The 17,192-nt window shown below is 40.4% G+C and overlaps 2 protein-coding genes across 2 annotated transcripts; both read left to right on the top strand.

The window, feature by feature from the left end:
* Nucleotides 1–8,154: 8,154 nt before the first annotated feature.
* Nucleotides 8,155–9,024, top strand: LOC109561192 (olfactory receptor 7E178-like). The gene has a single exon (XM_019963587.2). The coding sequence runs from the start codon at nucleotides 8,155–8,157 to the stop codon at nucleotides 9,022–9,024; it is 870 nt and encodes a 289-aa protein (XP_019819146.2).
* A 5,277-nt stretch (nucleotides 9,025–14,301) lies between these two features.
* LOC109560919 (olfactory receptor 7E178-like) lies at nucleotides 14,302–15,249 on the top strand. Its single transcript, XM_019963371.2, has one exon. It carries the CDS (start codon nucleotides 14,320–14,322, stop codon nucleotides 15,247–15,249), a length of 930 nt encoding a protein of 309 aa, XP_019818930.2. The 5' UTR covers nucleotides 14,302–14,319.
* The last annotated feature ends 1,943 nt before the right edge of the window (nucleotides 15,250–17,192 follow it).

The following is a 17,192-nucleotide window of genomic DNA, read 5'->3' as shown; positions in this document are numbered from 1 at the left end:
AATCAAGATATGCAGATGATACCACTGTAATGGCAGAAGGTGAAGAGGAACTAAACAGCCTCTTGATGAAGGTGAAGAAGGAGGGTGAAAAAGCTGGTTTAAAGCTAAATATTAAAAATCTAAGATCATGGCATCCAGCTGCATTACTTCATGGCAAATAGAAGAGGAAAAGGTAGAAGTAGTGACAGATTTCCCCTTTCTGGGCTCTAAAATCACTGTGGATGATGGCTGCAGCCATGAAACCAGAAGACAATTGTTTTTTGGCGGGAAAGCTATGACAAATCTAGACAGGGTGTTGAAAAGCAAAGACATTACTCTGTTGACAAAGGTCCGTATAATCAAGGCTATGATCTTCCCAGTGGCCACATATGGTTGTGAGAGCTGGATGGTAAAGAAGGCAGAGCACCAAAGAATTGACGCCTTCAAACTGCGGTGCTGGAGAAGATTCCTGAAAGTCTCTTGGACAGCAAGAAGATCAAACTAGTCAGTCTTAAGAAAAATCAATTCTGAATACTCATTAGAAGAACTGATGCTGGAGATGAAGCTCCCATATTTTGGTCATCTGATGTGAACAGCCGACTCATTGGAAAAGTCCCTGATGCTGGGAAAGATTGAGGGCAGAAGGAGAAGAGGGCATCAGAAGATGAGATGGATGGGTGGCATCACCAATGAAATGGACATGAACTTGGGCAAACTTTGGGAGACGGTGAGGGACAGGGAGGCCTGGTGTGCTGCAGTCCATGGGGTCAAAAAGAGTCAGACATGACTGGGTGACTTAACAACAACAACAAGATGTTGTAACATTCAAACAATTAGAGATATTTCATCTTTAGATACATTGATGTTTTCTTAATTTTTGTTGTCTGTATTTTACCCAGCAAAATCTAATCTATTCTCAGTGATGCATTGTGACTGTGATCAGTATATACAGATTTCATAATCTCTTTTTAGACTTTAATAACCAATCTTTCCAATTTTTACACAATAGAGTCAATGTATTTTCCTTTAATTGAATTGTAGTTCTTCATTTTCAGTTGTATTGTGATAAAAAACAAATCACTGAAAGGCACTAGTGTGCAGTTTTGTCTATTAGTTCACATGAGATTTCATCCATTACTTGAGTTGTGAATGGTGCTCCATTCAATATTCACTTAAAAACATTTTTCTTTAGAAACTTCAGTATTTTCCTTTGTTCGTTAATTTATCTTCATTCTAACTCTTTCTATATGAATTTACTTTTTTAATTTTAATTTTATATTTTAAAAGTTTTATTGGAATATAGTCAATTTACAAAGTTGTGTCAGTTTCAGGCGTACAGCTGCTGCTGCTAAGTTGCTTCAGTTGTGTCCGACTCTGTGTGACCCCATAGATGGCAGCCCACCAGGCTGCTCTGTACAGCAAAGTGATTCAATTATATCAGAGCATTGAATTCAGAAGGTTGGGTATGGCACTCAAAAATGTGCCCTTCTAGGGCTTCCCTTGGAGAAGGCAATGGCACCCCACTCCAGTACTCTTGCCTGGAAAATCCCATGGGCGGAGGAGCCTGGTAGGCTGCAGTCCATGGGGTCACTAAGAGTCAGACACGACTGAGCGACTTCACTTTCACTTTTCACTTTCATGCGTTGGAGCAGGAAATGGCAACCCACTCCAGTGTTCTTGCCTGGAGAATCCCAGGGACGGGGGAGCCTGGTAGGCTGCCGTCTATGGGGTCACACAGAGTCAGACACGACTGAAGTGACTTAGCAGCAGCAGCAGGGCTTCCCTGGTGGTCCAGTGGTAAAGAATACGCCTGCCAGTGCAGGAGACACAGGTTTGATCCCTGATCCAGGAAGATTCCACATGCTGTGGAACAACTAAGCCCATGCACTACAACTACTGAGCCTGTGGTATACAGCTTGGAAGCCACAACAATTGAACCCAAGTGCTGCAGCTACTGAAGCCTGTGCGCCATACAGCCTGTGCTCTGCAGCAACAGAAGCCACTGCAATGAGAAGCCTGAGCACCGCAACTAGAGAGTAGCCCCTGTTCACTGCAATCAGAGAAAAGCTGACACACATCAGTAAAGACCCAGCGCAGCCAAAAATAAACAAACAATTTTTTAAAAATGCGCCTGTCTAAAAATGTTCCTACAGTCTTTTGGACTCTGTGGGAGAGGGAGAGGGTGGGATGATTTGGGAGAATGGCATTGAAATATGTATAATATCATATATGAAACGAGTCACCAGTCCAGGTTTGATGCACGATACTGGAAGCTTGGGGCTGGTGCACTGGGACTACCCAGAGGGATGGTATGGGGAGAGAGGAGGGAGGAGGGTTCAGGATGGGGAACACATGTATACCTGTGGCAGATTCATCTTGATATATGGCAAAACCAATACAATATTGTAAAGTTAAATAAAATTTAAAAAAATAATAATAATAAAATAAAAATGTTCCTAAATGTTGATGTTGCTACTTTGATGGTCACACATGAGGACCACTCTTCCAAAGCATTGACCACTATGGAGCATGGATAATTAACTCATCCATTGGTTTGTACATACCCAGTATACTTCCTGAGCAGATGGTGACCCAGATCATCATAGCTCTGCTGGCAGTTCAAATCCATGAGTGAATTAAGCCTCTTCATTGTCAATGGATCCTTAAAAATCTGCTCTTCTAACTTTATTTTCATTTCTATGCCCTACCATTTGAGTTCTTATCACAAAATCTGTGTTCTAAATTTTCTGATTAACAGTAAAATTACTAGAAATCATAATACTGAAATGGGCTTCCCTGGTAGCTCAGCTAGTAAAGAATCCATCTGCAATGCAGGAGACTCTGGTTCAATTCCTGGGTCGGGAAGATACACTGGTGAAGGGATAGGCTACCCACTCAGCATTCTTGGGTTTCCCTGTGGCTCAGCTGGTAAAGAATTCGCCTGCAGTGCAGGAGACCCGGGTTCGATCCCTGGATTCTATCCCTGGGTTGGGAAGATCCCCTGGAGACAGAAAGGCTACCCACTCCAGTATTCTGGCCTGGAGAATTCCATGGACTATCCATGGGGCCACAAAGAATCAGACATGACTGAGTGACTTTCAATTCACTTTCACTTTCATAATACTGAAATAATCATTATTATATTCTACCACCACCACTAATAACAAGAGTTATGGCTATTGTTAGGCAGCTATCTCAGCATCTACTTATGTTAGCTAATTTCATTCTTTCCATACACCTATAAGTTGGGTGCTTTTCTCATGCCCCACTTTACCATAATTTCACTTAAGTATAAGGTAAGTTTATGTTATACATACATGGGTTCATGGTGCTTTTGAAGTGGTGAAGGGATTTGAACTCAGGCTTCCAGACTTTAGAGTTGACCTCATGCCACCATGTAATATGACCTCAGAGTAGAAAAGGATTATGTGACCTGAAGAGTCGATCAGATTCCATCACTTACCTTTTGAAAACTTCCAATTGAGTAAAGTCCCAAATAGTTTTTCTGATTTTCAAGATCTCATTTCTGGCCACAAAGATGTTGAGTTATTGGGCTGAAAGCATCCAAGAGGATTCACACTCAGGACCTGAGGTCAAGATTAGAATATGTTACCTGCAACTCCAAGCTCTTATGACTATGGTCATAATATATGTGAGATAAACCACATGACTTTGTTAATGAGACTATCTTTCCCCCCAATTACTTGAAGATAAGAATATTTTTCTCATGATGTGAAAAAGTAGCACTTTTTTTTTTTCTTTTCAAAACACAGCAATTGGAGAAGGAGCAACATGCATAGGGTTTCGGGGGGAAAACTGAAGGAAAAAAAGCAATAATTTGTTAGTTTCTAATTTCTTAAAATGAGAAAAACTCAATCTGCCAACACAAACATCCAGAAAGGCTGAGCTTTGTTTTTTTTCTTTTCCATTATTGTTTTTTAAGGGATATTGAATATAGTTCCCTGTGCTACACAGTAGGGCCTTGTTTATTCATTATATTTAATATATACACTAGTTTGCATCTGCTGATTCAAATTCCCAGTCCATCCCTCCTCACCCTCCATCACCAGGATTCAGATTTCATCTTTTCAGCCCTCTCTTGACATCTCACCACCTTGCACTGATAGAAGTCAGTTGTCCTGTTGTCAGAAGCCCATTTGATAAGAAACTAAGGGAGTCCTCTGGCCCACAAAGGATTCAATCTTACCAATAGCCATGTAAGGGAGTTGGCATTCAGATACTCTTCCAGTCAAGATTTGACAAGACTATATAGCCCAGGCCCACATTTTGAATGTAGACTCTCTGAGACACCTAGAAGTATTTAAGCAAAATAATAGAATGCATCACAATAAACAGTGTGCAATATAACAACATACACCAACTGAGCAGAAAAAGTAGAGCTAAATTTTAAACTAATTGAATTGAAATATTTTAAATTTCAACAGAATTAGAACTAGAATTGGAACTGTCACTCAAAATAGCAAGAACCATAAATTTCCAAGGCATAAATTCCAAAACCCCATAACAGGACTGTTAAAAAAAAAAAAAAAAAACAGTAGTAAGCTCTCAGAGATATAAATCTTAACTAGGGAAACAGAAATACTATCAGAATTTTGGTATGGAAGACATGCGTATGTGTGGGTGAAGTTGCTTGAATAGTGTCTGACTGTTTGCGACCCCATGGACTGTAGCCTGCCAGGCTCCTCTGTCCATGGCATTCTCCAGGCAAGAATACTGGAGTGTGTTGCTCTGCCCTCCTCCAGGGGATCTTCCCGACCCAGGATTGAACCCACATCTCTTGTGTCTCTTGCATTGGCGGGCTGGTTCTTTACCACTAGCACTTCTTGGGAAGCCCATGGAAGGCATAAATCTCTCTAAATTATATGACTAATCAAATATTTACAGATATAAAATCACATATTGCTTTCTTTCATTGAAGAAATAAGTGTGTGAATTTTATAGTGAAATAAACAACTTGGAACTCAAAGGTAAAAAGTAGAGGTCAACCTCTTCTTGGGAGTCAGAAGGGTCTAGGTCCTTCCTTATACATTCACTTTTCTCCTTTTTTTCTTCCATAAAGTTAGCAAATCCTCAGAGACTGAGAGGCCATGGGCCAATTTGGCTAATTATCTTCTAGCTGCATGGAGGTCTCCAGGCTGCATCACTGTAAATAATCAAACTGTGGTTCCCAGCCCTTCAGTTAGCCAGCTCCAGTCCAGTGGGTTCTATATCTGTGTTTCTCATTCTCCTGGAGATGTTGTCTGCACCAGGAAGCACATACCTGAGACTGTCTTCCTGCATGTTCTGAGGACAAACTCTCAGCCCTTATCCAACACCAGGTAGGGGAGATGTAAGACATCTGCATCCCTTAGTCCTACCCCAGCAGAGACACAGCACAGCCCAATGACTGCCAAGTGCAGTGGGAGACACTGAATGCAGGAGGGATTGGGGGAGCCTTATTTTCTCATCATCAAAGCAGAGGACAGATAGGATAGCCAGTAGAAGGACACTAAAATGGATAGATAAGCTCAGAAGACTAGGAAGTTGATGTTGTTTCTGGTGGGGATGCTAGAACTTTTATTTAAATGTCTATTTTCCTCCCATAATTATTCTGTCTTCCGTAGGCATCTTTTTTATTTTAACTCGAGCAGGTAATCGTTTTCTCTGAAGTACCCTCTGGGCTTCCCCAGTGGCTCAGTGGTAAAGAATCTGCCTGCAAATCAGGAGCCTCAGGAGACACAAGTTTGATCCCTGGGTCAGGAAGATCCCCTGGAGGAGGGCATGACAATCCACTCCAGTATTCTTACAAGCAGAATTCCATGGACAGAGGAGCCCAGCAAAGTGTCCTTCAAGTGCTTCAAATGATCGTGAAGGTGATAGTGATGAAAATCGTGACAATAACCACAAAATATCACAAAGCCTTATGTAGGAATTCATGTGCCAGGCTCTGAACTAATGTTTTTCTGTGACTTGTTTTGTTTTACCTGCATTGCTGCTGCTGCTGCTGCTGCTAAGTCGCTTCAGTCGTGTCCAACTCTGTGCGACCCCATAGATGGAAACCCACCAGGCTCCCCTGTCCCTGGGATTCTCCAGGCAAGAACACTGGAGTGGGTTGCCATTTCCTTCTCCAATGCATGAAAGTGAAAAGTGAAAGGGAAGTCGCTCAGTTCTGTCCGACTCTTAGCGATTATTACCCTCCAAAAGAGAGCAACACGCTTTATTATCATTTTACACTTGAGGATAGGAGCACATCTTAGGATAGATATTTTAATGTAATTTCAATCTTGCCCTGTGGTAGAGAGGAGGTAAAGTCCGATTTGAATACAGACAGCGAAATACCATTTTGTTTGTTATTATTCAGTCACTAAGTCATGTTGAACTCTTTGAGACCCCAAGGACTATAGCCCATCAGGCTCCTCTGTCCATGGGGTTTTTCCTGCTAAGAATACTGAAGTGGGTTGCCATTTTCTCCTCCAGGGAATCTTCCCAACCCAGGGATTGAATCCCATTGCAGGCGGATTCCTTAACTGCTGAGCCACCAATGAAGCCCAAAACTCCCATTTACAAGACACCTAAACAGGTTTCTCTCCTGCCAACCAAAACTGCATTCAGGGAGCTGAATTTAAAAGAAACACAAACTCTCTGTAAGAAAGAATTTATACCTATGGCTGACTCATGTTGAGGTTTGACCGAAAACAGCAAAATTCTGTAAAGCAATTATCCTTCAATAAAAAAATAAATTAATTAAATGAGAAAAAAAAAAAAAAGAATTGGCTTGAAAATCTCTTAAACTGGCATGAGAAGCCCACTTAATGTTGAGAACTTATTTGGTCTTAACTTTTTTGATGGTTCATAAGAGGTTGGATCTGCTGAGAAATCAACCCTTCACAAACCTTTAGGATTAGAGATACATCATAGTTAAGAAGTGTTACCTAGCCACTACAAACAAACAAAAAAACAGCAAACAGTAATCTCAATTTCAGAACTTTCTCTGAGACTATTATAGTACCGATAGAAAAATATTCTGTAATAAGAAAAGCAAATTCAGGGTCTTAATTAGAGTTTATTAATTAATCATTGGTCCATAATATATGAATGCTATCCTCAGGATCAATGATAGTGTATGATTTTATGCTTTAAAATTTTATAAAGCAATTATCATTCAATTAAAAATAAATACATTTTTAAATTTAAAAAAATAAATAAATTTTTAAAAAAGAAAAAAATGTATATCCAGTAAGAATTTGCTGTGTGAGGAATTTGCTGTATGACTCAGGGAACTCAAACTGGGGCTCTGTGACAACCTAGAGGGGTGGGAGGTGGAAGGGAGGCTCAAGAGGGAAGGGACATATGTATACCTATGGCTCATCCATGTTGATGTATGGCAGAAACCAACACAATATTATAATTATCCTTCAATTAAAAATAAATAAATTAAGGAAAAAAGAGATATTAAAAATGCATTTATAGAAATATGAAGTCCATTATGAGCAAATATTTATATTTGAGTTATATGTGTGACCACAACACACATTTGAGTGAACACATATTTCCACGGAAGATAGATGTCATAAAACCAAATAAATATGAAAAATCTCTAGAAGTTAATTTAAAAAACAGAAATTCTATCTGATTAGGAATTTTTTAAAATTTATACCCCAGAGAGTGGTTTTAGCTGTTTAGGACTACATTACAAATCAAGAGAGTTTCTTGTACAGCATTCATATAAGACACAGTATATTTGAGTGTTTTTTAGTGTCCTTTAATTAGAATGACTTTTCTAAGAGAGAAAAAATTTTACTATAGATTTTTCCTTCAAAATTAAGGGGACACATATTACATCATGTTCACGGATTTATTATGTCAAAAAGTCCTTACTTCTCTCGCATTCTTTGGCCGCATGCCTCTAAAATAGGTAAGTAAAGAAGCAAATGAGTAATTAACCTCCAATTAAAATAAATAAATTTTAGAAAAAGAAGCAAATGATATTTGGGGCCTCATTAAAGATGGGCTCACAACTGAGAAATATTGCTAAAGTTGCTAGGCCATGTGGTCATCAAGTGTGAATATTTTATTTGTTAATTGCTTAAATCCAAAGTATGGACACTTCTCTGGGTGCCTCTACATTTGTTTTGTTTATTCAACACTCTTCTTTTCATAAGGTGCCTCATCTACATGGAAAAAAAGAATTTAACAGGTGTCTCTGAATTCCTTCTCTTGGGCCTCTCAGATGATCCAGACCTGCAGCCCCTCCTCTTTGGACTCTTCCTGTCCATGTACCTGGTCACTGTGCTTGGGAACCTACTCATCATCCTGGCTGTCAGCTCTGATTCTCACCTCCACACCCCTATGTACTTCTTCCTCTCCAATTTGTCCTTGACTGATGTCAGTTTCAGCACCACCACCATCCCCAAGATGCTAGTGAACCTCCAGACACACAGCAAATCCATCACCTATGCAGGCTGCCTAACTCAACTGACCTTTTTTTCTCTTTTTGCATTTCTGGAGAGTCTCCTTCTGACAGTGATGGCCTATGACCGGTTGGTGGCCATTTGTCACCCTCTCCACTACCTGGTCATCATGAACCCCCGCTTCTATGGCTTGTTGGTTCTGGTGTCATTTTCCATCAGCCTTTTGACCTCCCTGCTGCACTACTGGATGGTGTCACAGCTTACTTTCTGTGAAGAAGTGGAAGTTCTTCATTTCTTTTGTGATCCTCCTCAACTCTTCAACCTTTCCTGTTCTGACACCTTCATCAATAACATATTAATCTATTTCATTGGAGCCATCTTGGGTGGAGTTCCACTCTCGGGGATCCTTTACTCCTATACTCGAATTATTTCCTCCATTCTAAGAGTCTCATCTTCAGATGGGAAGTACAAAGCCTTCTCCACCTGTGGTTCTCACCTGGCAGTTGTTTGTTTGTTTTATGGAACTGGCCTTGGGGTGTACCTCAGCTCAGCTGTCTCATCTTCCTGTAGGAAGGGTGCAGTGGCCTCAGTAATGTACACTGAGGTCACCCCTATGCTGAACCCCTTCATCTAAAGCCTAAGGAACAAGGACATAAAGAGTGCCCTCTGGAAGATTATTATCAGAAGAACCTAATTTCAATACCTGTGTCATATGTACCTATATGTGTGTGTGTGTGTGTGTATATATATGTTCCTAAGACTGGTAAAGGCAGTAAGTGCACCAAGTGATTCTGAATATTCAGTCTCACACCATATATGTACCTCTCTGTTTACATATTTTTCCTATTAAAATAGCTCTAATGAAATTGGAACATTATTTAGTCACCCAGTGTGAGTCATAACCATTCCAAGATTTTGCATACCACATCACTACACCTTTTCAATTTCCTTATGTATTACACAGAGCCCTTGGTCCCTGGCAGTCTTGTTTCTATAGTTACAAAATAAATGTAGCTCTTTGTTGTTGTTGTTCAGTATCTCCGACGTGTCTGACTCTTGCGACTCCATGGACTATAGCATATCAGGCTCCTCTGTACTCCACTATCTCCTAGAGTTTGCTCAAATTCATGTGCATTGATTTGGTGATGCTATGTAACCATATCATCCTCTGCCACCCACTTTTCCTGCCCTCAGTCTTTCCCATCATCAGGGTATTTTCCAATGAGTCAGCCCTTTGGATCAGGTAGCCAAAGTATTGAAGCTGCAGCTTCAGCATCAGTTTTTCCAATGAATATTCAGGGTTGATTTCCTTTAGAATTGACTGGTTTAATCTCCTTACAGTCCAAGGGATTCTCAAGAGTCTTCTCCAGCGCCACAATTCAAAAGCATCAATTCTCTGGTGCTCAGCCTTCATGGTCCAACTCTCAAATCTGTACATGACTACTAGAAAAACCATAGTTTTAAGGCAGTTCTATTTCCAGTTTTTTAAGGAATCTCCACACTGTTCTCCATAGTGGCTGTACTAGTTTGCATTCCCACCAAGAGTGTAAGAGAGTTCCCTTTTCTCCACACCCTCTCCAGCATTTATTGGTTGTAGACTTTTTGCTAGCAGCCATTCTGACTGGCGTGAAATGGTACCTCATACTGGTTTTGATTTGCATTTCTCTGATAATGAGTGATGTTGAACATCTTTTCATGTGTTTGTTAGCCATCTGTATGTCTTCTTTGGAGAAATGTCTATTTAGTTCTTTGGCCCAGGGAAAGAGACACATGTACCCCAATGTTCATCGCAGCACTGTTTATAATAGCCAGGACATGGAAGCAACCTAGATGCCCATCAGCAGATGAATGGATAAGAAAGCTATGGTACATATACACAATGGAGTATTACTCAGCCATTAAAAAGAATACATTTGAATCAGTTCTAATGAGGTGGATGAAACTGGAACCTATTATACAGAGTGAAGTAAGCCAGAAAGAAAAACACCAATACAGTATACTAACATATATATATGGAATTTAGAAAGATGGTAACAATAACCCTGTGTACGAGACAGCAAAAGAGACACTGATGTATAGATCAGTCTTGTGGACTCTGTGGGAGAGGGAGAGGGTGGGGAGATTTGGGAGAATAGCATTGAAACATGTATAATATCATGTATGAAACGAGTTGCCAGTCCAGGTTCGATGCACGATGCTGGATGCTTGGGGCTGGTGCACTGGGACGACCCAGAGGGAGGGTAGGGGAGGGAGGAGGGTGGAGGGTTCAGGATGGGGAATGTGGGTATACCTGTGGTGGATTCATTTTGATACTTGGCAAACCTAATACAATATTGTAAAGTTTAAAAATAAAATAAAATTAAAAAAAAAGAAAAACCATAGTTTTGATGATATTGACCTTTGTCAGCAAAGTGATGTCTCTTCTTTTTAATAGGCTATCTGTGTTTGTCATAGCTTTCCTTCCAAGGAAGGAAACACTGCTCTATTTCTTGTTATATATTGATTCTATACTTTTCCTTTTATTATTCCCTATTTGTCATATGTATCTATATTCTACCATAACGATCAACACATCCAATATATTATTGCTCGTTAATAATCTTTTTGTGAAAATAAAATTAGAAAAAAAAATAATCTTTTTGTGAAAATAGAATGGGTATTTAATTTCCAAATCAGAGAAATTTGAAATTAAAATAGGGCACTATGAATACTGAGTTTACATAAGCAGTTATCAATTGGGACTTTCCTAGGAAAACTGGGGTATATGCTTCCCAAGGAGTAGAGAAGAGACTACCTACCAGAGAAAAATTGATTCCAAAATTTTCTGATAAATCTCCTTCCCATTCCATCTAACTTCTCCCCAATCATATTACTTAATGAGACATAAAGGGACAAAACACTGAATGATTCCACAGCTAAAGTAGTCAAATTTAAAGAGAATGATGGTTTTGGGATCAGGAAAAGGGGAGTTAGTGTTTAATGGGCACAAAGTGTCCATTAGGGGAAGATGAAATAGTTCTGGAGACGGATAGTGGTGATGGTTGCTAACAATGTGAATGTACTTAATGCTGCTGAATTGTACAATTAAAAATGGGGAGCTAAATGTTATGTTTTTTTTCTTACCACAACAACAAAAAAAATCTCCTGTCAGGAATAAGAGATGAATTGCTCCAAATTTGGGTGTTAACCCTCAGGAATCAACTCCTAGAGGTAGCTGCCTCAGCTTCAGGGAGCCCACATCTGATGACTGCATAATGTGAGGTTATAAGCATTGGGCTCCTTTCCCTCAACTGCAGCCAACTCTAAGGGATCATCTTTATAACACCCTGGTAGTTTTCATAGAACTTTGAGGGTCTTCAGCTTGGCTTGACTTTTCCACTGCCCTTTCATGCTACAGATAGTTTGCCAAACCACAGAGTCTAGGGAACAGTTCTCACAAGATTGTCTCATTTCAGACACCAACACAAGTGCAGTGGTTCCCAGAGTGACTCTCACTCTTGGCATCTTGGCTCCAAATTCAAAAAATATAATAACAAAAAACATAAATCTCCAAGACAGAAAGCCCAGAACTTGAGACCAGGACTATAGAAAGAAAAATATGACAATGCCAGAGACATAAACCTTAACCATGAACATAGAAATACTATCACATTCTTGGAAGAGACCAAAATCTCTCTAGGTTTCATGATTAATTCAGTGAATTTATAGACATAAAATCATGTATTGCTTCCCCTAATTGAAAAAAAATGTATCTGAATTTGATGATGAGAAAATAAACTGGAAGGCAGAGGTGAGGAGTACAAGTCAGCCTCTTCCAGGCTCTACTGGATCCTTCCTAATACATTCACTTTTTTCCTTCTCCTCCTCCATTAAATTAGCAAACCCTCAGGGATTGAGAGACCATGACCAGTTTGGCTAATTATCTGCCCCGTGCATGAAGTTCTCCAGGCTGCATCACTGTAAATAATCAGCCTGTGCTTCCCAGCCCTTCAGTTAGCCAGCTCCAGTCCAATGGGATCAATACCCATATGTCTCATCCTGCCAGAGTTGTTGTCTGCACCAGGAGGCCCACACCTGAGTCTGTCTTACTGCCTGTTCTTAGGACAAAGCTTCAGCCTTCATCCAAAAGCAGGTAGGGGACAGGCAGCTAATCTGCAGTGCTCAGTCCTGGTCGAGCGGAGGGACAGCCCAACCCAGAGAGTGCCAAGTGCAGTGGGAGACACTGAATGCAGGAGGGATATGGGAGACTTGTATGCTCATCATCAAGGCAGTGGGAGTTATGATAGTCAGTGGGAGGCCACCAAAACGCAAAGATCAGCTCAAAGCCTACGAAGTTTATGTTATTGTTAGTGGTGGGAATTGTAGAACACTTATTCAAGTTTTTGTTTTCCTTCCACACTGGTTCTATCTTCCTTGGGCATCTTTTCTACTACCAGGAAACCGGTCCTTCTAAATGTCGCCTAAGTTCTCCAGATGATCTTGAAGGTGATGGTGATGAAATGATGACAACCACAGTATTACAAAGACTTATGTAGGAATTCATACACCAGAGGCTGGAGTAATTTTTAAATATAGTTTGTTACTTTATTTGCATTGAAAGTGTGAATGTTTTAGTCACTAATTCATGTCCAACTCTTTACAACCCCATGGACTGTAGTCTGCCAGGCTCCTCTGTCAATGAAATTCTCCAAGCAAGAATACTGGAGTGGGTTGCCATTCCCTTCTCCAGGGAATCTTCCCAATCCAGGGATCAAACCTGGGTCGCCTGCATTACCGGCACATTCTTTACCATCTGAGCCACCAGGGAAACTGCAAGAATACTGAAGTGGGTAGCCATTCTGTTTTCCAGAGGATCTTCCAAACCCAGGGACTGAACCCAGGTGTCCTCTATCGCAGACAGATTCTTTATTCTTTGAGGCAACAGGGAAGCCCTTTATCTGCATTCCCATCCCCCAAAAGAAAGCAACATGCATTATTATCATTTTCAACCTGAGGATAAGAATTTTAACGTTAATGTAATTTTGTTCAGGCTCTGGTAGAGAGGAGAATAAAGTCAGATTCGAATGCAGACAGTGACACTCCATTTTTCAAGGCACCTTGACAGTATTGTCACTTGTGACACTCCTTTTATAGGGCAAAAGTGACATTCCGTTTACAAGTCACCTTGACAGTATTCTCTCCTGCCAATCCAGCCAACATTTAGGGGGCTGAATTTAGGAGAAACACAAACTCTCTATAAGGAAGAATTGGCGTGAAAAGCTCTCTTAAGCTGGCATAAGGGGGCCAACTTGGTGTTGAGACCTGATTAGGTCTTACATTTTTTGACTGTTCATAAGAGGTGGGATTTGATGAAAAATCAAGCCTTCATATATATTCAGGAACAGAAGGATATTAAAGAAGTTTTACCTGGCCATGACAAACAAATACAGCAAAATGTAAACTCAACCGCCAATCTTTTTCTGAAAGTATTTGATACCGATTGAAAAAAAAATTCTGTGTGTCTCTGGAAACATGTTATGTAGGCCTTCCACCCACTTTTATTGATTTTTTTTTTCTGATATTGAGTTTCACAGGCTGTTTCTATATTTTGGGGATTAATTATTTGTCCATAGCTTCATTTGCAAATATTTTTTCGTATTTTGAGCTTTGTCTTTTCATCTCATTTATGGTTATCTTTCCTGTGCAAAAGCTTTTAATTTTAATTGGGTCCCATTTTTGTTGTTGTCATGTTACATTTTATTTTCATTACCCTAGGTGGTGGGTCGAAAAAGATCTTATTGTGATTTAGATCAAGGAATGTTCTTCCTATATTTTTCTTCTAATACTTTATTTGTGAATTGATTAAATTCAGTTTGGACACTTATCTAGGTGCCTCTACCATTGTTTTGTGTATTCAACAGTCTCTTTTTTTTAAAGGTGCCCCATCAACATGAAACCACAGAATCTAACAGATGTCTCAGAATTCCTCCTCCTGGGCCTCTCAGATGATCCAGATATGCAGCCCCTCCTCTTCGGACTCTTCCTGTCCATGTACCTGGTCACTGTGCTTGGGAACCTCCTCATCATCCTGGCTGTCAGCTCCAATTCCCACCTCCACACCCCCATGTACTTCTTCCTCTCCAATTTGTCCTTGACTGATGTCAGTTTCAGCACCACCACCATCCCCAAGATGCTAGTGAACCTCCAGACACACAGCAAATCCATCACCTATGCAGGCTGCCTAACTCAACTGACCTTTTTTTCTCTTTTTGCTTTTTTGGAGAGTCTCCTTCTGACAGTGATGGCCTATGACCGGTTGGTGGCCATTTGTCACCCTCTCCACTACCTGGTCATCATGAACCCCCGCTTCTATGGCTTGTTGGTCCTGGTGTCATTTTCCATCAGCCTTTTGACCTCCCTGCTGCACTGCTTGATGGTGTCACAGCTTACTTTCTGTGAAGATGTGGAAGTTCCTCATTTCTTTTGTGAACTTTCTCAACTCCTCAACCTTTCCTGTTCTGATACCTTCATCAATAACATATTAATCTATTTCATTGGAGCCATCTTGGGTGGAGTTCCACTCTCAGGGATCATTTACTCTTATACTCAAATTACATCCTCCATTCTAAGAGTCTCATCTTCATATGGGAAGTACAAAGCCTTCTCCACCTGTGGTTCTCATCTGTCAGTTGTTTGCTTATTTTATGGAACTGGCCTTGGGGTGTATCTCAGCTCCACTGTCTCATCTTCCCACAGGAAGAGTGCAGTGGTCTCGGTGATGTACACTGTGGTCACCCCTATGCTGAACCCCTTCATCTACAGCCTAAGGAACAAGGACATCAAGAGTACCCTCTGGAGAATTATCATCAAAAAAGCCTAATTTCAATACTTGTGTAATTTTTCTGTTGTTGTTTGTTAAGACTGCAAAAGACAGTAAAATCAAATATGTACAACAAGTAACTGTGAATCTGCACTTCCATAGCATATACGTAGCAATCTGGGTTTCTGGTTACATTTCTTTTTTTCCTCTTAAATTAGCTCTACTGAAATTGGGACATTATTTGGGGGTCATAACCCTTCCAAGATTTTGCACACCACCTAACTGTACACTTCTCAATTTCCTTATGTATTACCCAAAGCCTTTGGTCACAGGCAGTCTTATTTCTATCACCTCCAAATAAACACAGATCTATTTCTTGTCATATACTGAACCTTTGGGCTTTCCTGCTGGCCTAACAGTAAAGAATCCTCCTGCAGTACAGGAGATGAGAGTTCAGTCCCTGGGTTGGGACGATCCCATGGAGAAGGAAATGATAACTCACCCCAGTATTCTTGCCTCAGAAATGTCATGGACAGAGAAGCCTGGCAGGCTACAGTCCCTGAGGTCCCAAAACATCTTAGTGACTAAACAACAACTGATTCTATGTTTTCCTATTATTATTCCCAATCTGTTATGTGTATTTAAACCCTACCTTAATGACCAAGACATCTAATATATTTTTGCTCCTTAATGAATTTTGACAAATAGGATGGGTATTTCATTTCATTTCCAAACCAAAGTATTCTGATATTAAAATAGGATGCTATGAATACTAAGTTTGAATAAGAAGTTGTTAACTGGGACTTTACTAGGAAAACTGGGATGTGTGCTTCCTGAGGGGTAGATATAGAGTACTCACCAAAGTAAAGTCAATTCCCAATTTTGCTGATAATTCTCCTTCCCATTCCATCTAACTTCTCCCCAATTATATTACATAAGTAAAGTTGCTCAGTTGTGTGTGACTGATCTTCACAATCCCATGGACTGTAGCCTACCAGGCTCCTCCATCTGTCGAATTTTCTAGGCAAGAGTACTGGAGTGGGTTGCCATTTCCTTCTCCAGTGAATCTGCCCAACCCAGGGATTGAACTTAGGTCTCCCTCATTTCAGGCAGACGCTTTACCCTCTGAGCCACCAAGGAAGCCCAATCATGTTACATAATCAGACATAAAGAACAGAAGTTGAGTGATTCCACTGATATGAAGTAGCTAAAGTAGTCAAATTCCTATAGACAGAGGAGAGAATGATGGTTGCCAGAGGCTTTGGGAGGAGGAAAGAAGAGTTAGTGTTTAATGGGCACAGAGTTTCAGTTGGGGAAGACAAAATAGTTCTGGAGATGAATGGTGGTGTTGGTTTCAAAACAGTATGAATATACTTAATGCCACTTAACTGTACACTTAAAAATAGTTAACAGGGTAAAATTTATCTTATGTTGTTTTACCACACACACACACACACACACAATCAGTCAGAAATGAGAGACACTTTCCCCAAATGTTGGATGTTACTCAGCCTTCAAGATTCATGTAGATATATGGCAAAACCATCACAATATTATAAAGTAATTATGGTCCAATTAAAATAAAGAAACTTTTTAAAAAAGAATCAACTTCTAGAGGGATCTCCCTCAGCTACAGAGAGCCCAAGGCAGCCCACATCCGAAGACTGTATGATGTGAGTATGTAAGCATTTGATTCCTTTCCCCTCAACTGCAGCCAACTCTAAGGGATCATCTTTAGAGCACCCTGGTGGTTTTTATAGACCTCTGAGGGGCTTCAACTTGGCTTTATTTTTTCCACTGCCCTTTCATACTGAAGAGAACTGGCCACACCACAAAATCGAGAGAACCATCCTCACGAGACTGCCCTCATATCAGATACCACCACAAGTGCAGTGGTTCCCAGGGTTCCATGCCCAATTTGTGCTGAATGTGCTCAGTACTCAATTGTATCCAACACTTAGCAACCCCATGGACTGTAGCCTACAAGGCTCCTCTGTCCATGG

This window comes from Bos indicus, chromosome 7 (assembly GCF_029378745.1).
Source record: "Bos indicus isolate NIAB-ARS_2022 breed Sahiwal x Tharparkar chromosome 7, NIAB-ARS_B.indTharparkar_mat_pri_1.0, whole genome shotgun sequence".
Classification (NCBI taxonomy): domain Eukaryota; kingdom Metazoa; phylum Chordata; class Mammalia; order Artiodactyla; family Bovidae; genus Bos; species Bos indicus.
Note: the sequence above shows the minus strand (reverse complement) of the source record. Positions and strands in the feature narration are given on the sequence as shown.